The 20,560-nt window shown below is 37.0% G+C and overlaps 1 protein-coding gene across 2 annotated transcripts in view; it reads right to left on the reverse strand.

The window, feature by feature from the left end:
- The window catches only part of LOC127425361 (polypeptide N-acetylgalactosaminyltransferase 9), a 153,475-nt gene that overhangs the window by 11,356 nt on the left and 121,559 nt on the right, over positions 1-20,560 (reverse strand). For both annotated transcript variants that reach the window (XM_051671287.1, XM_051671294.1), the window contains one exon: positions 2,719-2,904. In XM_051671287.1, the coding sequence (XP_051527247.1) occupies positions 2,719-2,904 (186 nt within the window). The remainder of the gene's footprint in view (positions 1-2,718; positions 2,905-20,560) is intronic.

Genomic DNA, 20,560 nt, shown 5'->3' on the forward strand with positions numbered 1-20,560 from the left:
TAATAAATGGTGTAAAAATTCTTCCTTGAAAAGTGAATGCTGACTGAGGCTGTCATTCTGCTTAATATCTCATTTGTGGTCATTCATATTTGGAATAACACGAGGGTGAATAAATTATGCCAGTGAGTACTGTCAGAAACCCATTGTGGGCACTATTTTAGTAAACGTGGAATTTAACACCATGGCAATGTGAATATGTATTAATAATGTACACTTTTTATATTTGATTAAATTGTGTTCAAATATTCCGTCAATAAAACCCATTTTTTAACCACTCCACAGATTTCATATTAGCAAACTATAGTTTTGGGAAGTCATTTAGGACATCTACATTACATTTATGCATTTGGCATATGCTTTTATCCAAAGTGACTTACAGTGCACTTATTACAGGGACAATCCCCCTGGAGCAACCTGGAGTTAAGTGCCTTTCTCAAGGACACAATGGTGATGGCTTTGGGCTGTGTGTGATTACCAGTTATGTGCTTTAGCCCACTACGCCACCACCACTCCTATGACACGAGTAATTTTTTACATACACTAAGTTAACTGTGCCTTTAAGCAGCTTGGAAAATTCCAGAAAATGATGTCAAGCTTTTAGGCAATTAGCCAATTAGCTTCTGATAGGCATATTGGCTAATTGGAGTCAATTGGAGGAGTACCTGTGGATGTATTTTTAGGCCTACCTTCAAACTCTGTGCCTCTTTGCTTGACATCATGGAAAAATCAAAAGAAATCAGCCAAGACCTCAGAAAAAAAATTGTGGACCTCCACAAGTTTGGTTCATTCTTGGGAGCAATTTCCAAACACCTGAAGGCACGTTCATCTGTACAAACAATAGTACGCAAGTATAAACACCATGGGTCCACGCAGCCATCATACCGCTCAGGAAGGAGACGCGTTCTGTCTCCTAGAAATGAACGTAGTTTGGTGGGAAAAGTGAAAATCAATTCCAGAACAACAGCAAATTACCTTGTGAAGATGCTGGAGGAAACAGGTAGACAAGTATCTATCTCCACAGTAAAATGAGTCATATATCAGCATAACTTGAACGGCTGCTCAGCAAGAGAGAAGCCAATGCTCCAAAACTGCCATAAAAAGCCAGACTACAGTTTGCAAGTGCACATGGAGACAAAGATCTTACTTTTTGGAGAAATATCCTCTGGTCTGATGAAACAAAAATGTAACTGTTTGGCCATAATGACCATTGTTATTTTTGGAGGAAAAAGGGTGAGGCTTGCAAGCCGAAGAACACCATCCCAACCGTGAAGCAGGGGGGTGACAGCATCATGTTGTGGGGGTGCGTTGTTGCAGGGGGGACTGGTGCACTTCACAAAATAGATGGCATTATGAGGAAGGAAAATTATGTGGATATATTGAAGCAACATCTCAAGACATCAGCCAGGAAGTTAAAGCTTGGTCGCAAATGAGTCTTCCAAATGGACAATAACCCTTAGCATACCTCCAAAGTTGTGGCAAAATGGCTTAAGGACAACAAAGTCAAGGTATTGGAGTGGCCATCACAAAGCCCTGACCTCAATCCAATAGAACATTTGTGGGCAGAACTGAAAAAGCATGCGTGAGCAAGGAGGCCTACAAACCTGACTCAGTTACACCAGTTCTGTCTGGAGGAATGGGCCAAAATTCCAGCAACTTATTGTGAGAAGCTTGTGGAAGACTACCCAAAATGTTTGACCCAAGTTAAACAATTTAAAGGCAATGCTACCAAATACTAACAAAGTGTATGTAGACTTCTGACCCACTGGGAATATGATGAAAAAAATAAAAGCTGAAATAAATCATTCTCTCTACTGTTATTCTGACATTTCTTAAAATAAAGTAGTGATCCTAACTGACCTAGGACGGGGACTGTTTTCTACGATTAAATGTCAGGAACTGTGAAAAACTGAGTTTAAATGTATATGGCTAAGGTGTATGTAAACTTCTGACTTCAACTGTAGCTGTGAAGAGGTGAATTATCTCATTACATTTATAGTCCAAGGCCATTCCTAAAACACTACAATGTAATTAAAACTTTTTATAACGTAAGTGCTGGATCTGGTTTAATTATTCTTTCAATGCACCGCTTTTCCTTTCGGGAAGAAAAAAATGATGTTTACAGATCATGATGGGTCATAAAATTTCATTAATAACTTAAGCGTTATGTTTGATATTGCAAGTTACAAAAATGCTTTTCAAAAAGAACCTATTAAACACACACACACACACACACACACACACACACACACACGTTGGTGCAGCTATCCTTATGAGGACACTCTGTAGACATAATGATTTTTATACTGTACGAACTATAGATTCTATCCCCTAACCCTAACTCTACCCCTAAACCTAAACCTCACAAAAAACTTTCTGCATTTTTACATTTTCAAAAAAAACATTGTTTAGTATGTTTTTAAGTGATTTGAATTCTGAACACTAGAAATGTTCTCATAAACCACATTTATAACATGATACCCTTGTAATTACCAGTTTGTAACCTAAAATATATATATAAAACTTCAATATATATCAAACTCAGCATTGTTTAATGCAAAGACAATGAATCTCATACTGTGTATTGTGCCTTGCGTAGAAGACACACAAGAAAATTAATCAAGACAAAATTAAACACCACAATAATTTTCAATTAATCACTGGCTGTCTAGACTTAACAAATGAGCCTGATTGAGCATGATTGCTAAAACTCTAACTCACATTCATGGGGATATTCCAGGCCATGTAGACATGAGATTTAAACTCATCCATCCAGACCTCTGCTGCCCGCAGTGCGTTTCGCTTGGCGTAGTAGTCGATGTCATTGTTGTATGGTTTCTTTGTACGTTCAATGTGCGCAACTCTAGCACACGGAAGAACCTCCATACTGCCGCCACATTGCCACACCTGCCAGGAAAGAGAGACAGAGAGAATAACAGGAAAATATTAGGGCTCTAAATCAATTAAAAATTAAAAAAAATAAATAAATAAAAAAAAATTAATTACATGATATGCTGATTTTTCAATGTATCAATATTTGTTGAGAAAAGCCCAAATTAACATAATTCAAAGACATTACAATATTGTGGCAGAATAGTAAAGCATTGAAAGGATATTATATAAAATGGCTATAGAACTTTATTATTTGATTTATTGTATATTTTTTGGTGTAGCCATATGGCAACTCTGTAATACAATGACATTTTACTAATGCATTTTCTCACTGGGAATTTTTTATAGATAGTGCCATCTATAACATTATTGCATTTATTAATTTATTTGGAAATATAATTGCAATTATGCATAAATAACACAATCATGATTTGTATTTCTTCTTTTAAGACAAAAACGAACATGGCAATGTTTTATGGAAAGGGAAAGGGGAGTGCACTGTAAGCTCTTACGATTGACAACACTGAGGATGAGCTAAGCTTTAGTGACAGTGAAAATAATCGACAATGTTGAAGAACACCTGATAATGATTCACTCAGTTTTAATTTGTAGAAGTTTCAAGTGTATAAATACATTAAAGGTGCTGTAAGTGATTTTAGCTGTTCTACTTCCACAACACTGAGCCATTGGATTAGCCACACCCCCTCTTTTCAAAACCCCGCACTCCAAAGATACCAAATGAGCTTTATTAAGACTGACATCTTGCAGAAAAGGTTGTTAAAAACAACAGCAGCAAAATAGCACCTTCAACTGACAACCGTTATGAACAACATGGCTTAAAAATAGAGGTCTCAATAATTCGCTGCAACTACAACACTATGAGAACGTGCAAAATGATTGACAGGTCCAAAACATCATTGTCCGTGGTCTGCAGACAATTTTTTTGCTTGCTGTTTTCAGAGTCTAGAGCTGCCACAGAGACAGGCGAGATATATTTATATATCTATATAAATATAATTAATTAATTAATTATTATATTTTCTTTTTTTTCTTTTTTTTTACAATAATGCAGGAAATTAAGTTTGCGTTGCTAGATGCATCTGCGTTCACGTACCTGCATAAAGTATGTTTCTGCCTTTAGAGTTTGTCTACAAAGTACAATGAAATCTTTGAATGCGAGTTTTGGAGTATGCCCTTACACAGAATGAAGCACTGATGCAATAATTCTTCTGAATAAAAGGTGATCTTTATTGAATAGCATTGATCATCTTTAGTGGCTGTACTGAATGGCTCTAAAGTAGTGTACTCTCTCTCTTTACACTAGTTTGCTTTAAGAGCGAGCGGTACTCTGTCTTCCACTAACCGTGACATTAATGGAACTAGCTCTGCATTCACTTACTTTCATTAGCTTTGAAAATACTTTAAACTTCAGCACCACTGATCCATAGTCCAACCCGTGTGTACAAAATCAATCTTGCAGTAGTAGAGTTCTGTTATGGTCTTACTGAGAGTCGAAATGTGCTGTAGGTCTACCTCTTTGTCTCTCTCTCTCTCTCTCTCTCTCTCTCTCTCTCTCTCTCTCTACGGCGAATACTCCACTGCGTGCTTTGTTCAAGCTCAATAAAAGCCTAGTTTCACACAAGAAACAGACAAAAGACAACAAATTAACTTGTTACCCCTCATTGTTTGGATTAGAGTTGAGTAAAGATACTGCCCATTCTCTGAGAAGAATGATAAAGGGACCTGCATTAAACAACATAATGCTGGGGTTACCCAAGGCACCAGGTGAATCAGCGCTTTTGTGAATTCAATGTGTAAGCAAACCTAACATACACTTATTTCACATGATGATAAACAACAGTACTAAGTCAAAGACCCTACTAAATCAAAATAAGGGTTTTGTGCCTTTAATTTGGAATCGCATACTGCCATCCTACTCTTAATATTTCTGACGTATATTAATAATTCTGCAGGAGTGTAGCAGAAATTAAGGGCTTAAAAATGGAACGTCTCATTGCAACTTCCCATTTCAAAAGGAAAGATAACTGCGCTCATCAAACCATTTCATGGGGTCTTTAAACACACTAATGCATAGGCCACAAAGGTTACTCATCTTGTGATTGTTAATTGTTTGTCAAAGGTTAATTTTCAACCTTGCATGGATAAATGTTTAAACCCTGCTTAAAAAAAAAAAAAAAACCTTAAACCAGCCTACGATGGTCTGCTGGTCTTACCTGGGTTAGTTCATCCCAAAATGTAAATGCTCTCATCATTTACTCACCCTCATGCCATCCCAGATGTGTATGACTTTCTCTCTTCTGCTGAACCCAAACAAATATTTTTAGAAGATTATCTTAGCTCTGTAGGTCCATACAATGCAAGTGAATGGTGACCAAAACTCCTAACGCTCCAAAAAAGCAGATAAAGTCAGCATAAACATAATCCACCAGACTCCAGTTGTTTAATCAATGTCTTCTGAAGTCATCCAGTTGGTTTTGGGTGAGAACAGACCAAAAAATGACTCCTTTTTCAATGTACATCTTGACAGCAGTCTCCTTGGCGATCATGATTTCAAGCTCGATTACACTTTCTGTACTGACATCTAGCACTCTGTGCATGCATCAAGCGCTAGGAAGTGTAATTGAGCTTGCAATCATGATTGTTCCTAGAGACTGCATTAGCAATATGTACAGTGAAAAAGGAGTTATACAGTGCATCCGGAAAGTATTCACAGCGCTTCACTTTTTCCACATTTTGTTATGTTACAGCCTTATTCCAAAATGGATAAAATTCATTATTTTCCTCAAAATTTGACAAACAATACCCCATAATGACAACGTGAAAAGTTTGTTTGAAATCTTTGCAAATTTATAAAAAAAATAATAAAAAAAAATAAAAAAAAATCACATGTACATAAGTATTCACAGCCTTTGCTCAATACTTCGTTGAAGCACCTTTGGCACCAATTACAGCCTCAAGTCTTTTTGAGTATGATGCTACAAGCTTGGCACACCTATTTTTGGGCAGTTTCTCCCATTCTTCTTTGCAGGACCTCTCAAGCTCCTTCAGGTGCCTTTTGGCAAACTCTTACTGAGGAGTGGCTTCCGTCTGGCCACGCTACCATACAGGCCTGATTGGTAGAGTGCTGCAGAGATGGTTGTTCTTCTGGAAGGTTCTCCTCTCTCCACAGAGAAATGCTGGAGCGCTGTCAGAGTGACCATCGGGTTCTTGGTCACCGCCCTGACTAAGGCCCTTCTCCTCCGATCACTCTGTTTGGCCGGGCGGCCAGCTCTAGGAAGAGTCCTGGTGGTTCCAAACTTCTTCCATTTATGGATGATGGAGGGCATTGTGCTCATTGGGACCTTCAATGCTGCAGAAATTTTTCTGTACCCTTCCCCAGATCTGTGCCTCGATACAATCCTGTCTCGGAGGTCTACAGACAATTCCTTGGACTTCATGGCTTGGTTTGTGCTCTGACATACACTGTTAACTGTGATACCTTATATAGACAGGTGTGTGCCTTTCCAAATCATGTTCAATCAACTGAATTTACCAGAGGTGGACTCCAATCAAGTTGCAGAAACATCTCAAGGATGGTCAGTGGAAACAGGAGGCTGTGAATGCTTATGTTCATGTGATTTTTTTCGTTTTTTATTTTTAATAAATTTGCAAAGATTTCAAACAAACTTCTTTCACGTTGTCATTATGGGGTATTGTTTGTAGAATTTTGAGGAAAATAATGAATTTAATCCATTTTGGAATAAGGCTGTAACATCACAAAATGTGGACAAAGTGAAGCGCTGTGAATACTTTCCAGACAATTGCATTGTATGGAACTGCAGAGCTGAGATATTCTTCTAAAAATCTTAATTTGTGTTCAGCAGAAGAAAGAAAGTCATACACATCTGGGATGACGTGAGGGTGAATAAATTATCAGAGAATTTTTATGTTGGGGTAAACTACCCTTTAAGCTGATCTAGCTGGTCTCCCAGCCTGGCCAAGCTGGTGTTCAGTGGGTTTTTAATTGTAATTGTAATACAATGTTTGCTTCTGCAAGAATCTACATTTGTTTGGTCGCCAATCATCTCTAAACGACTGAATGACTATGGGTCTCATGGAATAGATCTGCATGCATTGGTGCAAGTTCTTTTTAAGATAACATTCTGAGAGAGCCTACAAGGCCCATAATAACATAAGTAGGATGTCCTCTGTTAAACTAGCTTGGCCAGCACCAAACCAGCATAAACTAGCTGGGAATTCATGCAGATCTAAGCTGGTCTTCTCAGCAGGGAAATAAGAGTGATATTCTATGATTCAAGGGACAGTAGGCCAGTGTCATGCAGGTCATGTTCTGGCATGTCTTCCAGCAAGTCTTCCAGCAGGTCTCCTTCAGAACATTAGCAACACAAATCAGACATAATGTCTCGTTCTCTCTCCCTGGACAGAGGAGCCATGTTGATTAAATGATGATTGCTGAAGAGCACAGGCAGAAACACATTTACCTCATGCCGAGAGGAAGGAATTGTCATTACTGAGTTCCTTTTCGCTCAACCTGTATTTAAGCATTCTGGAGAAGAGTCATCAAGGTCAAAAAATACTTGTGGAACAAGATAATGGCAGTCCAACTGTAAGAACTTAAGAGATGAAGTGTGTCATTTCTGCAAATGGAATTGCAAAAGGAACAACATGATAACCCCGCCCCAAACTCATTGGCTTAACTCAAAGCCATTAGTTAAGCCAATGTCGCTGTGTTTTCGGGGAAATTGATCCACAAGCGATGACTTATAGTTTATTTATTGTAAAAATGACACAGTATGACCACGAACGTGCATTAAGAAAGTAAATTGGGTCAATTTTGATTTCATGTTGATTTTAAGGGAAACAACAGCTTTTGTTACTTAATCATGGCCAATGTTTAAGCCACATTTCATTTGTTTTTAAAAAGTTACATCATCTCCTTCTAGCTCTTAGACAAAATCCTGCTCCTCATCTCTCTCTCCCAGTGCATTATAATCTCTTTCTCTAACTCTTTTTTCTCTCCCAGTCTTTCTATGACAGGGAACAGACAAAGCTCTGCCATCCATTATTATAATCACACTAATTATATCAGACAGTTTTATGCGATGTTCGGTTCCGATCAAGCTCTGGCTAATTTAATCAGACCATCTTGCCAGCCTTTGCTCTGTCAGTCATATTTCAATGATCAGCCTTTATTGATGATCCTTAAAATTATAAAAATAGCAATAAAAGAGTTAGTGCTGTCACACATGTGGATAGATAAAAGTGCCTCTGTAATTCAGACGGAGATTAAAAGGCTACAAGAAACAGATTTTGACATCATGTCTCATTCTTCAAAGAAAGACAAAGGTGTCACGGTTCCGGTGAGTTCGTCTGTTTGTTTTGTCATTTCTCTCCCTCATGTGTCTCAGGCGCTGCCAGCATGCATGATCAGGGTTTCCATGGGAACACTGATTGTTCCCAGGAGAACGCTGATCATGCCACTAATTAGCGTGCTAGCAGCACCTGGTTCTCCACTGATACACTGCCTACTTAATCCCTTCGCTGTGTCAGTATCTTTGCTAGATTGTTGTTTGGTGTGAACTAACTTACCTCGCTCTCTCTGCCTAGTTGGTCCTGTCTCGTGTATCTGTTCCGTTGCCCATCTCTGCCCATGTGTTGGAGTGTGGTTACCTTCCATTTTGCTGTACGCTTATTCTCTGGGCTCACGACTTTTCAACGGAGGATTCCTCGTATCTGCCCAGATGTCGGGAGTGTAGTTACCTTCCAGTCTGATGTGCGCTTGTTCTCTACACCCACAAATCTTCAACTGAGGATTCCTCACAGATCTGCTCCTGACTACCACGACGCATACACTTGCCTCTGAACACACTTTTCACGGAGGATTCCTCACAGATCTGCTCACTGCGTGGCCATGGTGCTCACGCATCAATGAACACCTATCTCCTGCTTACTACAGCCGGTGCCAGGTTCTCCATCTTTGCCAGCCCAGTTGAAGTTACAGTTTATTGTTAATAAATCCTTTGAACTGTTCCTCTGCTCTTGGGTCTTTTTGTCTATCTTCCTGACACAAAGGTGTCCCCATGAGGTTTCTTAACTAGCTTAACCAGCAAGATTTGCTTGGTCAATCAATTGCATCAGAAAAGACCATTTTGGTCAACCAGTCCACTGACTATGGTTTGCTGGTGAAAAGCATCAAATCAACAAAGTAACCATACTTTTCACCAAAATAGCATAATTATTACAATTAAAGTTATTACAATAAAACTGTTGAAATTGTGTATTAGCAACAATTGTTATTAAAAAATAAAAAGATAATGTCAGAAATATTCTGAATGCCTCTTAAACAGTTTGAAGGAGATCCCATATTAATTTATTATGATTTTAGCAGACAATAATTATAGTAACTGGTATTTTGGCAAAACTATGGTTACCATGGTAAATCTTTGTAAAAGTGTGCTGGTTCAGCAATAAAAATTGGTATTACCAAAGACCATGTCTAATAAGTATGGTAATACCAAGGCACACGTCCAAAAAACATGGTGTTACCATGATATAATGCCTAAACAATATTGTAATACCATGACAAATATAAAACAAAGCCATGGTATTTTCATCGAATAAAACCCAAAAAACATGGTATTACCATGATATATATATATATATATATATATATATATATATATATATAAAAACATGGTATTGTCATTGGAACATGTCTAAACAACATGGTAATACCAAGACAGACACCCAAAAAACATGGTTTCACCATGGTATAATGCCCAAAAAACATGATACATATCCAAAAATACAAGGTATTGTCATTGGACCATGTCTAAGAAAACATGGTACTACCAAGGCACATGTCCAAAAGACATGGTTTTATCATGGTATAATGTCCAAAAACATGGAAATACCGTAGTAGATATCCGGAAAAAACAAAGCAGAACAAAAAACATGACATTGTCATTGGAACATGTCTAAACAACAAGGTAATACCAAGACAGACACCCAAAAAACATGGTTTCACCATGGTATAATGCCCAAAAAACATGGTAATACCATGATACATATCCAAAAATCAAGGTATTGTCATTGGACCATGTCTAAGAAAACATGGTAATCCCAAGGCACATGTCCAAAAAACATGGTTTCACCATGATAAAATACCAAAAAACATGGTATTGGACCATGACTAAACAAACATGGTACTACCAAGGCACATGTCCAAAAGATATGTATAATGTATAATGGTATAATGTCCAAAAACATGGTAATACCATAGTAGATATCCAGGGAAAAAAACAAACAAACATGGTATTGTCATGTGACCATATCTAAAAAACATGGTAATACCATGTCCATAAACATGTTTTTTTCCATGGTACAGTATAAAGTCTAAAAAACATGGTAATTCCATAGTACATGTCCAAAAACATAGAATTACAATGTAAGATGTCCAAAAAACCTGGTAATGTTTTTACCATGGTACTATGTCAAAAAACATATGGTAATGGCATGGTACCATTTGTAAGTGGCAGGGTAGCAGTGGAGAATTATGAGAAATGCTCCTGCAGAACCATCAGTACTTTCACAGGGCGGAATGTCAACCATGACAAGACCCAAATAAGACACGAGTTTACACCGGGACAGGAAGGATACATTTGTCTAGACGGGTCTAGTTTTGACTATTGAAGCATGACAGAGCAGCCTTGAGCCTGAAAGCATCTGTCCACTGTGAGCAACTCAGTAAGGATAATCGACTTTTTCATTGTGCCCTTTGGGAACATACTAAAAAAAAAAATCAGTTTAAAATTTCCAATTACATATACATTTTTTCTCCCAGCCCTCAAAATCACGATCAGAGATGCATGGATCGCATTTCTGCCGATGAGCTTTACTAAATGAATTATCATTCCCCCTTCAGCTGTCACTAACCATGTTTGCAGAGAATCTTTAAACTATTTGGATTGAGTTGCACTGTAATAGCTTTTGCAATGACATGAACGGGCTAAAAATTTAATAAGGAGATTGGATTGTACGATGACGTACTTTTTGACTGTGTATGCTAATGTTACATATTAAAGGTGAAGTGTGTAATTTTTGGGCCTCTATTGACACCAAACAGAATTGCAAAACTAAGTTTTAGAACTGTCTTTAAAATTCTGGCTAACATTTTTTATTTATTTTTTTCTCTGAAAAAAGAAAATTACAGGGTTTAGAACATCATGTATTTTAAGATGGGGAAAAAAAAGAAACACCTCACCTATAGGAGAATTTTTTTTTTTTTTTTTTTTGATTATCACAGTCTGGGATATGTCAATGATTAGCAACAACATTGATTTTGATGCATTATCATTTTTTGTGCAGTGTCAGATAAAAAAAAAAAAAAAAAAACACTCAGGACCTCAGAGGACAAAAATGTCCGCATCAAAAAATGTTGGTGCAGCTGTCATTATGAGGACTCTCCATAGACATAATGATTTTTATACTGTATGAACTATAGATTCTATCCCCTAACTCTAACCCTCACAAAAAACTTTCTGCATTTTTACATTTTCAATAAAACATCTTTTAGTATGTTTTTTAAGTGATTTAAATTATGGGGACACTAGACATCCATACCAACACACCCACACAATTTTAGCTGCGTCGTTTATTCAATTGACCTGCAGTACTCTATAATACAGCAAACAGAAAATAAGAAAAAAACATGTATTTGCTCCATAGGCTAAACAGAGGAGAAAATGGTGCCATCTGGTGAAAAATATTTTTTTTTTTTTACATTTTGGAGCCAGGGCTCCGGAATGAAAGCATAATATCATAGAATTCATGATTATATCCTTTAATGGCACTGGGATCAAATATTGCAGTTTTAATGGGTTTCAATGGGGATATTTTTGTCCTGAAGGTCCTGAGTGAAATTATTTTGTGTACACAGTGTATTTTATTTCTATTATAGGAACTGAGGTTGAAATATCAAAATTCCCCCAAAAATACACACCTTTGGCAAAATTGAAAACAAAAACAAAAATGAAAAAGACAAAAATCTCCCAAAGGTCGCACAAGGGTTAGAGTTTAAGCTCATGGAAGTTAGATCTCTTTAATCAAAGTTCGGCTGTAATCTGTCCACCAAACTGCAAAAAAAAAAAAAAAAAAAAAAAAAAAAAAAAAAAAAAGCTTAAGGATGGTCATCATTTACTCACCCTCATGTTGTTCAAAACCCGACTTTCTTTCTTTCGGGGAACAAATTCAATAGCTGGTCTAATATGTGAATACTTGCATTTCAAACAGGCATGAACAACTAGCCTATAAATGAAAAGACCATTTCAAATTCTCCTCTTGGTGCCTTTTCTTTGCTTTACAAGCAACTACTTCAAATTCTGATGTTCTTGACATTTGCTCTTTTCCTTAAATGAGTATTTGATAAGCTGTAGTCTTTACCACCCCTGGCACTAGATTGTATAGTTGCTATAGTCAAGCTGTCCCAGCTGAGAGTGCCAAGCCGAGAGAAAACCATCATGAAAAGAAGAACATCCATCCGTTCCCTCCATTTTAATGAAATGTCAAACATTGGTGCCTCAACAGAAGCACAAAATTACTCGCTCTTGCTACATGTGGACACTGAAGTAAAGAATGTATCCTTGTGTGATACAACACAATAAGAGTTTATACCGACACACACACACACACACACACACACACGCACACACAAATGTTGGTGCGGCTATCCTTATAAGGACTCTCCATAGACATAATGATTTTTATACTGTATGAACAATAGATTCTATCCCCTAACCCTACCCCTAAACCTAAACCTCAAAAACACATTGTTTAGTATGTTTTTAAGCAATTTGAATTATGGGGACACTAGAAATGTCCTCAAACCACATTTGTAGCATTATATCCTTGTAATTACCAGTTTATTACCTAAAAAAAGTCCACGTAAACCACCCAATACACACACACACACACACACACACACACACACACACACACACAATCTCCAGAGAACCAGCCTTCTGATAGCAGGATCTGTGGGATGTATCTAAAACCTCATATTAGCCATAACAGAACCAAGCTCTGGTCCCCCATCGTGCTTGTATCTCTCATCTCCTCTCTCTTCAATAAACACAACACATGGGTGGTGAAATTAGTTTGTTTCAGATTCACAGGGTGAGCAATGCCTAATGGAAATTATAAAGCTCAATTTTGGCTTAGAGGAGAAAAGAATTCAGATTGCACCAGTGGCGAAACAAGACTCTGGGTGTGCCAAGGGAAAACTGGTTGTGCAAGAACTGAAGCACAATAAAGTGAACTTTAACAACCGTTGCATCAATTGCTTTTTAGCTTTAAGAATTGTTTAGCCCTGTGTTACGTTTTAATGACTTAACTAAAAACATTAATGACACTTTTATAAATAGAGTAGGCAGACCTGTTAACCCTTTAAGCTCAGATGGGCAGGCCCACGAGAAAACAAAATCATAATGTTAATAACTACAGTCTTGACCAACACAAAATACTGGGCTCCAGACTAAAAAAATTACTTAGGAGCCATTGGCTCCTAAACTGAAAGATTAAGGAGCCAAATGGCTGTCTATAAGTCTATCTGTCTATCTATCTATCTATCTATACAGTATATATATAATTTCAATTATTTTAAAATATTGCCAATATTTCATTCCATTGAATGAAATCCCAGATGCAGTTTATTGTGCTACTCCAATCCCAATCAATAATTACCAGGAGAAGAAAAAAAAAGTTATTATAATGTGGGACTTTTCATTATAAAGAAGCCCAAAAAAACAGACTCTTATTTAGACTGAACTCACTGACACTGACGGCTGATTCACTGAGAAAGTGACTCTGATTCAAACTGCTAACCTGATCTCAAGAGTTCAAACCCTCAGTCCTTTCCGGGTGATTCACGAAAAAGACCCGGTTCAAAAGAGTCATTTGTTCACGACTCTTGCGCTGGGTTTGTTGATACGTGTGGTTCAGCGAGCTCATCACAACAGAACGGGTGAAAAGCGGCGTGAGACACCCTGGTGCATGCTCTAAAGATGTATTCAATAACTCACAAGATGATATCTGACAAAGCCACATATGAACGCACACAACCCTACTGTCACCAATGACTACTAGATTTTAAATGATTGTCGCAATCAATTATTTTTGGTCGCATTTGCGACCATTTTATTCGCAGTCTGGAGCCATTAATTAGGCAAAATTTTAAAGCTTAGAATCTCTACTTTACAATGCATGTAGGCATTATGACCAAAACTGAACAAGTGCTTTGGAATTTGCAGACAAATCAGAAGTGTTCCATTTTTATAATTTGTTAAAAATGTTGCAATGTATATATTATTGTAATTGCTAAAAACATCAGATTCATCAAATGGCCATGTGTCATATGTTGTTGGAAAGCTCTCAAAGTGCAGAATACAACCAGCCTATTTGTTTTACTCACATACAAAAATGTGGCGAGTAATAGCTAAGTATATATTTTTGACATACATTTTTCATGTGAACAGGTGTTGCTCTTATGCCGCATTTCCGCTTATGACTTCATGAAAAATAAACAGAACATGAACTATCACACACCATTACTTAGAGGAGACAATTATCATTAGAACAAGCCCACACAAAGTAATCCAATGCATAGATCATTAGATAACCCACACGAAGCACAATGTGCACACAGCATTTGGCACACAGCGTCTGGAATCTTGTTATCTGGCTACAACCATGTTAGCTTTTCTGGATCAGATGACTTCATTAGAAATTCTGTAGCATTGTTGAATGCTAAACCAATCGGATTGGGTTCAGATTGCTCTAACCAGTAGTGATGATCCTCCATATTTGGGCAGAGAGTCATGTGATCAAACACTCTAATTACAAATGGCCACCAGGAGATGGTGCCAAGTACATGACACATACTCGATGACTCAAATAGCACAGAATGAAACTCACGCATGATTTCTTTGTTGGATCAACACAACATTTTACTCAGTTACAGGGTACATGATTTGGAACAAAACAAAAGCAGTTTATTGGAGCTATCTTATTTACACCCTGAGATACATAATGTCAAATCATAAAAATTATTATTAAAAAGTTCTTTTTTTTTTTTCAGCAGTTTCTTAGGCTGAGAATCTCAGAATGTATCATAATCTATATCATTAAATGTTTTTTAAAACGATATCAAACACTTGACCCTCCTTGTTTTGTTTTTTTTTTTCCCCCTTTTTTTTAGATCTGAGGTGACTTTTTTTTATTTTTTATTTTTTATTTTTTATTTTTTATTTTTTTTTATAATAAGCATTTAATTTCGGGTATGCCATTGAAACAGGAAATCTTAAAAACACCCTCAGAGCTTAAAGGTTTAAAGTATCAAAATATTAGGCTTAACAATTGGTCATAAAATGTGATTAAATTATTTTGGAATGATTCATAATCATTTTTTAAGACAAAAATATAAATGGTGGGACAATTTGTACTATTCAAGAAAATTGGCTAAAATATACCAGGATTTAGGTTACATTCATTGGTTTAATAACTTAACTGTGGATAAGAAATAAATGAGTAATGCATTGTGTTGAACAGAAGAATCCACAATTGTTGGAAGATTAATCTTTTCTGAACATTCTTTTAATTTATGGAGTACAAGGAGGTTTGGTTCATAATAAATACAGAACAAAGAATTCTAGAGTTAAATGAATTATTAAGCCAATACAATATTAATAAAGGATGATATCATGTCTGACATGATGCAAACTAACTCAAACAGACGTAAGTAAGAAGACGTCTTGATTATGCGTATAATAGATTTTCATTTCATCAAGGGAACAATTACTGAACCAGTAATTGAAATATAAATGAAATATGTCATCTATAAAGGCAGACAAGTCTGAGTTTAAAACAATCAGCTTCACAGAATTAACAACTTAATGGCATATTACATGGACAAATAAGGTAGGGCACAACAGGACTAAAAGCACACCAAAGGTGCACTCAGTGCACTCACACCTAGCAGCTTGGATGCAGCATCATTTAAAATCAATAGTTTTCTGTTTCACATGCCATTGTTGAAATGTAGTATTCACAGTCTGCCAGGATTACTTTAATCAATGAGTGAAAGTGTCAAATAACAGGACAGTTACTGAGATTAAGCGAGTAGTATTTGGCTGGTCGTGTGAATCTAAAATGGCAGCCCCCATGTGCGGAATCTCTATGTAGAATAAAACAGCTTTTATAAGGTTACTGGTATGACTGGAGTGTAAATGTGGATGATCATGAAAAAAGGATGATCATGTGTTAATATAGTCATCTACAGTATCTGGTGACAAAAAAGTTACAGAAGTTCAGAACAAGACATTTTTGAAGCTTAGTTTTAATAAATAGACTTTTTGGAAAATCACTGGAAAGTTACAGCATGTTTTCACAACTCTTTCATTTCAAAACATGAATAAAAAAACAAACAAATTCTCTCTCTAGATTTGACTGTTCGCTATGTTTTTTTATTTATTTTTTCTCCCAATTTGGAATGCCCAATTCCCAATGTGCTTTTTTTAAGTCCTCATGTCATGTAGTGATTCGCCTCAGTCCGGGTGGCGGAGGACGAATCCCAGTTGCCTCCGTGTCTGAGACCGTTAACCCGTGCATCTTATCACGTGGCTTGTTGAGCGCATTGCCACAGAGACATAGTGCGTGTGGAGGCTTCACGCCATCCACTGCGGCAACCATGTACAACTCACCACACACCCTACCTAGAACGAACCACATTATAGCGACCATGAGGAATTTTCCCCATGTGACTCTACCCTCCCTAGCAACCGGGCCAATTTGGTTGCTTAGGAGACCTGGCTGGAGTCACTCAGCACGCCCTGGGATTCGAACTAGCGAGCTAGCAAACTCCAGGGGTGGTAGCCAGCGTATTTTACCACTGAGCTACCCAGGCCCCCTCATGACTGTTCGGTATTAAAATATATTGTACTACCTAAATTTCTGATGCTGATTATAGCACATCTTTGTGCTTGCCTGGTTGTATCACAATGGCTGTGATTTAAACTTGAAATGTCTGCAATTCTTATTAAATTAAACACTCGTAAACACGGTCCCACTTTATATTAGGTGTCTTTAACTACTATGTACTAACATTAAAATACATACAATACAATGTATGTATTGTGTAACTACATATTGTTCTGCAAAATTCTCACAAGATTTAAATTTCTGCTTCTGAGGTTGGTGTACAGGTAGGTTTAGAGTTAGGGTTTATATTAGGGTTAACAGTGTAACTACAGGAGTAATTAATTGCAGGTACTTCACATGTAAGTACAATGCAACAACATGTATGTAGATAATAAGTATATTGCATCAAATGCTTAAGTACAAAGTAGTTAAAGACGTCTTATATAAAGTGGGTCTGCAAATGCTTTAAAGTCTTCTTGTGTAACTAAGATCCATATAGACAGGGGAATCTGTTCCCGAAGAAAGCTTTCTATCGCTTTATAAACATTGCCTCATCCAATTTTCTCCACTGTCTTATAAACATCCTTCGGTTACCCAATTAAAGCAAAATGCTGCACGGATCAATGTGGTTAGTTACTAGTTAGTTAAGCAAATAAATTCCCCGTCTACATAATGCATGCACTGAGACAGATACTCGATAATCCAGCAGCTTCCCAAACCATAGTGAATATCAAATAGAGACTACAGAAATCTATTAAGATGCATTCTATTGACCAAACGACAAAGCAATTGCAAACGTGCAATACAATCTAAAGCAAAGATGCTGCTCAGAAAGAATTTGAACACTTTCCAATTCACCAACATGATCCAAAGGTCACCTTCCTTCTCTCCCTTCACTGGTTTGTTTTGTATTTTCCATTCATGGTGCATATGTGGGTGTGTATAGAAGACTTGGAGAAGACTTGTTCTTTTCATAATGAAAACATTTTGCTCCTTTTTTGAAGGCTTACAGCAAGGACAAAAGTCAATGGAGAGCTGACATGCTGGTTAGCTTTTGTTTAGCTTAGCTTTCGCTTTACATTTCTACATGAAATCCAGCTCATTAAGTCTTTTGAATCATTACAATAGTTTATGTGAACAGACCTCAATATAGCAGCGGAAAACTATGATGTTACCCAATGAAAGATGTGATTAACTTTTTTTTTTTTTTTTTTTTTTAGAATGGCTCTAAGTTAGAAGACTGAAATATGGAAATTTAAAGATAAGCTCTCTTTAGACTGCAAATTAGGCCCTGAAGCCACACAGGAGAGTCCGGGGCTAATAGTTGCAAGGGATAGTTGTCACAAGGGCAGTATAACTATAAGGTAACCATAAGGTTTCAAGTGAAAAATCCAGTTTTACAAAGTTGGATAAATTCCCAAGTGGATACATTTGAAAACGGCATCTTCGCGTTGTACTGTGGACAGGGGAAACAGAGATTTCTGAAACCATGACGTATTTGTTGTCATGTGACGCAGTTATGTGATCCATTCAACCCAGAACAATCAAGATGGCAGCCCAAGTTGTAGCAGCATTATTGTGCCTGCTTTTACTTTTATAGCGTTGTTAAAGATAAATGTTACTTTGTACAACCTCCACATTGCATTACTTCAGAGGCGACGGAAGGTTTACTCAGAATTGCTCTTCGGCAACAGAACACAAGGACAATTGCATTTCAGACCGTACATGGAACAGGGATTTTTCGCATCTGCAGTAAGGGGATTTAAGAGTTTTCATACGCTTCAGTGTGGACAAACAACTTTTTGAAAATGCTTTAAAATGGCAGTGTGGTTGTAGAGCATTTCTAAAATGAAAATGGCATTTTCAAATGTATCCGGATTAATGTGGACCATAGCCTCTCAGTAACTTTTGTGAAACGTTGATTCTTGTGTGCAGCCAACAGAAAACAAGTGTCATGACCACAGCAAAACAGCTCTGCAGCATTTACTGTAATTTACAAAGATCTAAAGCCCAAAACATTTCTGAAGCTAGCAAACTTTGCTAAAACTACTATTCTATTAAACACTATACTATTATTATACTATACTATTCTATTGCTGCCTTGCAACCACTGATATGTCCTTCAGGAAATTTAGATCTAGCTCTACATGTATCAACAGCCCAAAAGTGTTTTTAAAAATGTACAGTCGGAAAAGTATACAAAATTATTTATAATCCTCATGTGACAAAAGACCGCTAGCAAGCTGGGATCAGTTTACTTGCCTTGATGTGAGAGCAAAATGTCACTTCAGAAAAAAATTGTACTGATTTACACTAAAATTAAATTACTTAGGCCAGTACGTGTCAATTCAGCTCTTTTGGAGCCACTTTACAGTAGTTTTAATTTCCAACGTGGGCATTTTGTGCAACTTCACACAAATTAAACTCCCACTGCACTGCTGCAGATTCTCCTAATGTTATTAAGTCTTCATATAACCAAGTTTATCAGAGCCTATATGGACCCTTTTCACAGACTTTGATGACACATGTCTGCCTTAATTTAGCAGCATAAATCTAACAAACTTTTTTATATTTGAAATTTGTTAATTAGGGGTTCAAGCGCTTAGCGCTGAAACCCTGTTGTAATTGTTACGTTTTTTTATTATTATTAGGGGTTCAAGCGCTTAGCGCCATCTTGGATTTTTCATAAAACCTACTTTTGAGAACTAGTCCTAGGTTTTTCGTCCGATCGGGACAAAACCAGTGCCAAACGATTCTATGGAGTCTCAATATCAAAAGTTATCAAAAAAAGTTTGAACTTTCGACTCGAGGTAGCTACGGTATGCAAAAACACCAGAAGTAGGAGTGGGCAATTTTACGTAAATGGCTATAACTCTTGAAGGAAACAAGATATTTTTCACCCAGAAAAGTTGCCACGGTTTTGTCACATGGTGGTGCTATAATAAAAATAAAAAAAACATGAAATTGGCTGTAACTATGGACCCGTTAATCCTATTGACTTCAAAATTTGCGTACATTGTCTGCCATCATTGTCTATATGGACATTCACATATGTTGAAAAACATGGCCGCCATCGGCCAATCAAATTTCAGCAGCTATTACATAAGGTTAACAATGACCGATCGGAACGAAACTTGTTAGACCTATTTGACTCTTGGTCTGAGAGTGTTGTGCAAAGTTTTTTAAAAATCGGCCACTAGGTGGTGCTATCACGATTTTTGTAGGTGTTAATGGCTGTATATAATGCAGTGTTGTGAAAAAACACAAGTAATATATATCACCTGATAGCTCTTCTCATTCTAAACAACTTTGCCTCAAGAAGCATTGGTGTCTGTCAAACCGTTTGGTAAATATTTCAGATGTTAAAAACCTACTTTTGCAAACTAGCCCTAGGTTTTTCACCCGATCGGAACCAAACCAGTGCCAAAATATACTCTGGAGTCTGATTATCAATAATTATCAAAACAAAAAGTTGCAATTTCAACTCATGGTCGCTAAGAGGTGCTAAAACGTTCAAAAAGGGTGGGCCATTTTTACTAAAATGGCTATAACGGCCAAACAAAATGAGATATTTTCACCAAACTCAGTACACATGCGTATGAGCTCAATCTGAGGTCACAGTAAAAAAGAAAAATGTGGAGTTTGGTCACTTGGTGGTGCTATAACAAGATAAAAACAG

Source organism: Myxocyprinus asiaticus, chromosome 3 (genome assembly GCF_019703515.2).
Source record: "Myxocyprinus asiaticus isolate MX2 ecotype Aquarium Trade chromosome 3, UBuf_Myxa_2, whole genome shotgun sequence".
NCBI classification, from domain to species: Eukaryota; Metazoa; Chordata; class Actinopteri; order Cypriniformes; family Catostomidae; genus Myxocyprinus; species Myxocyprinus asiaticus.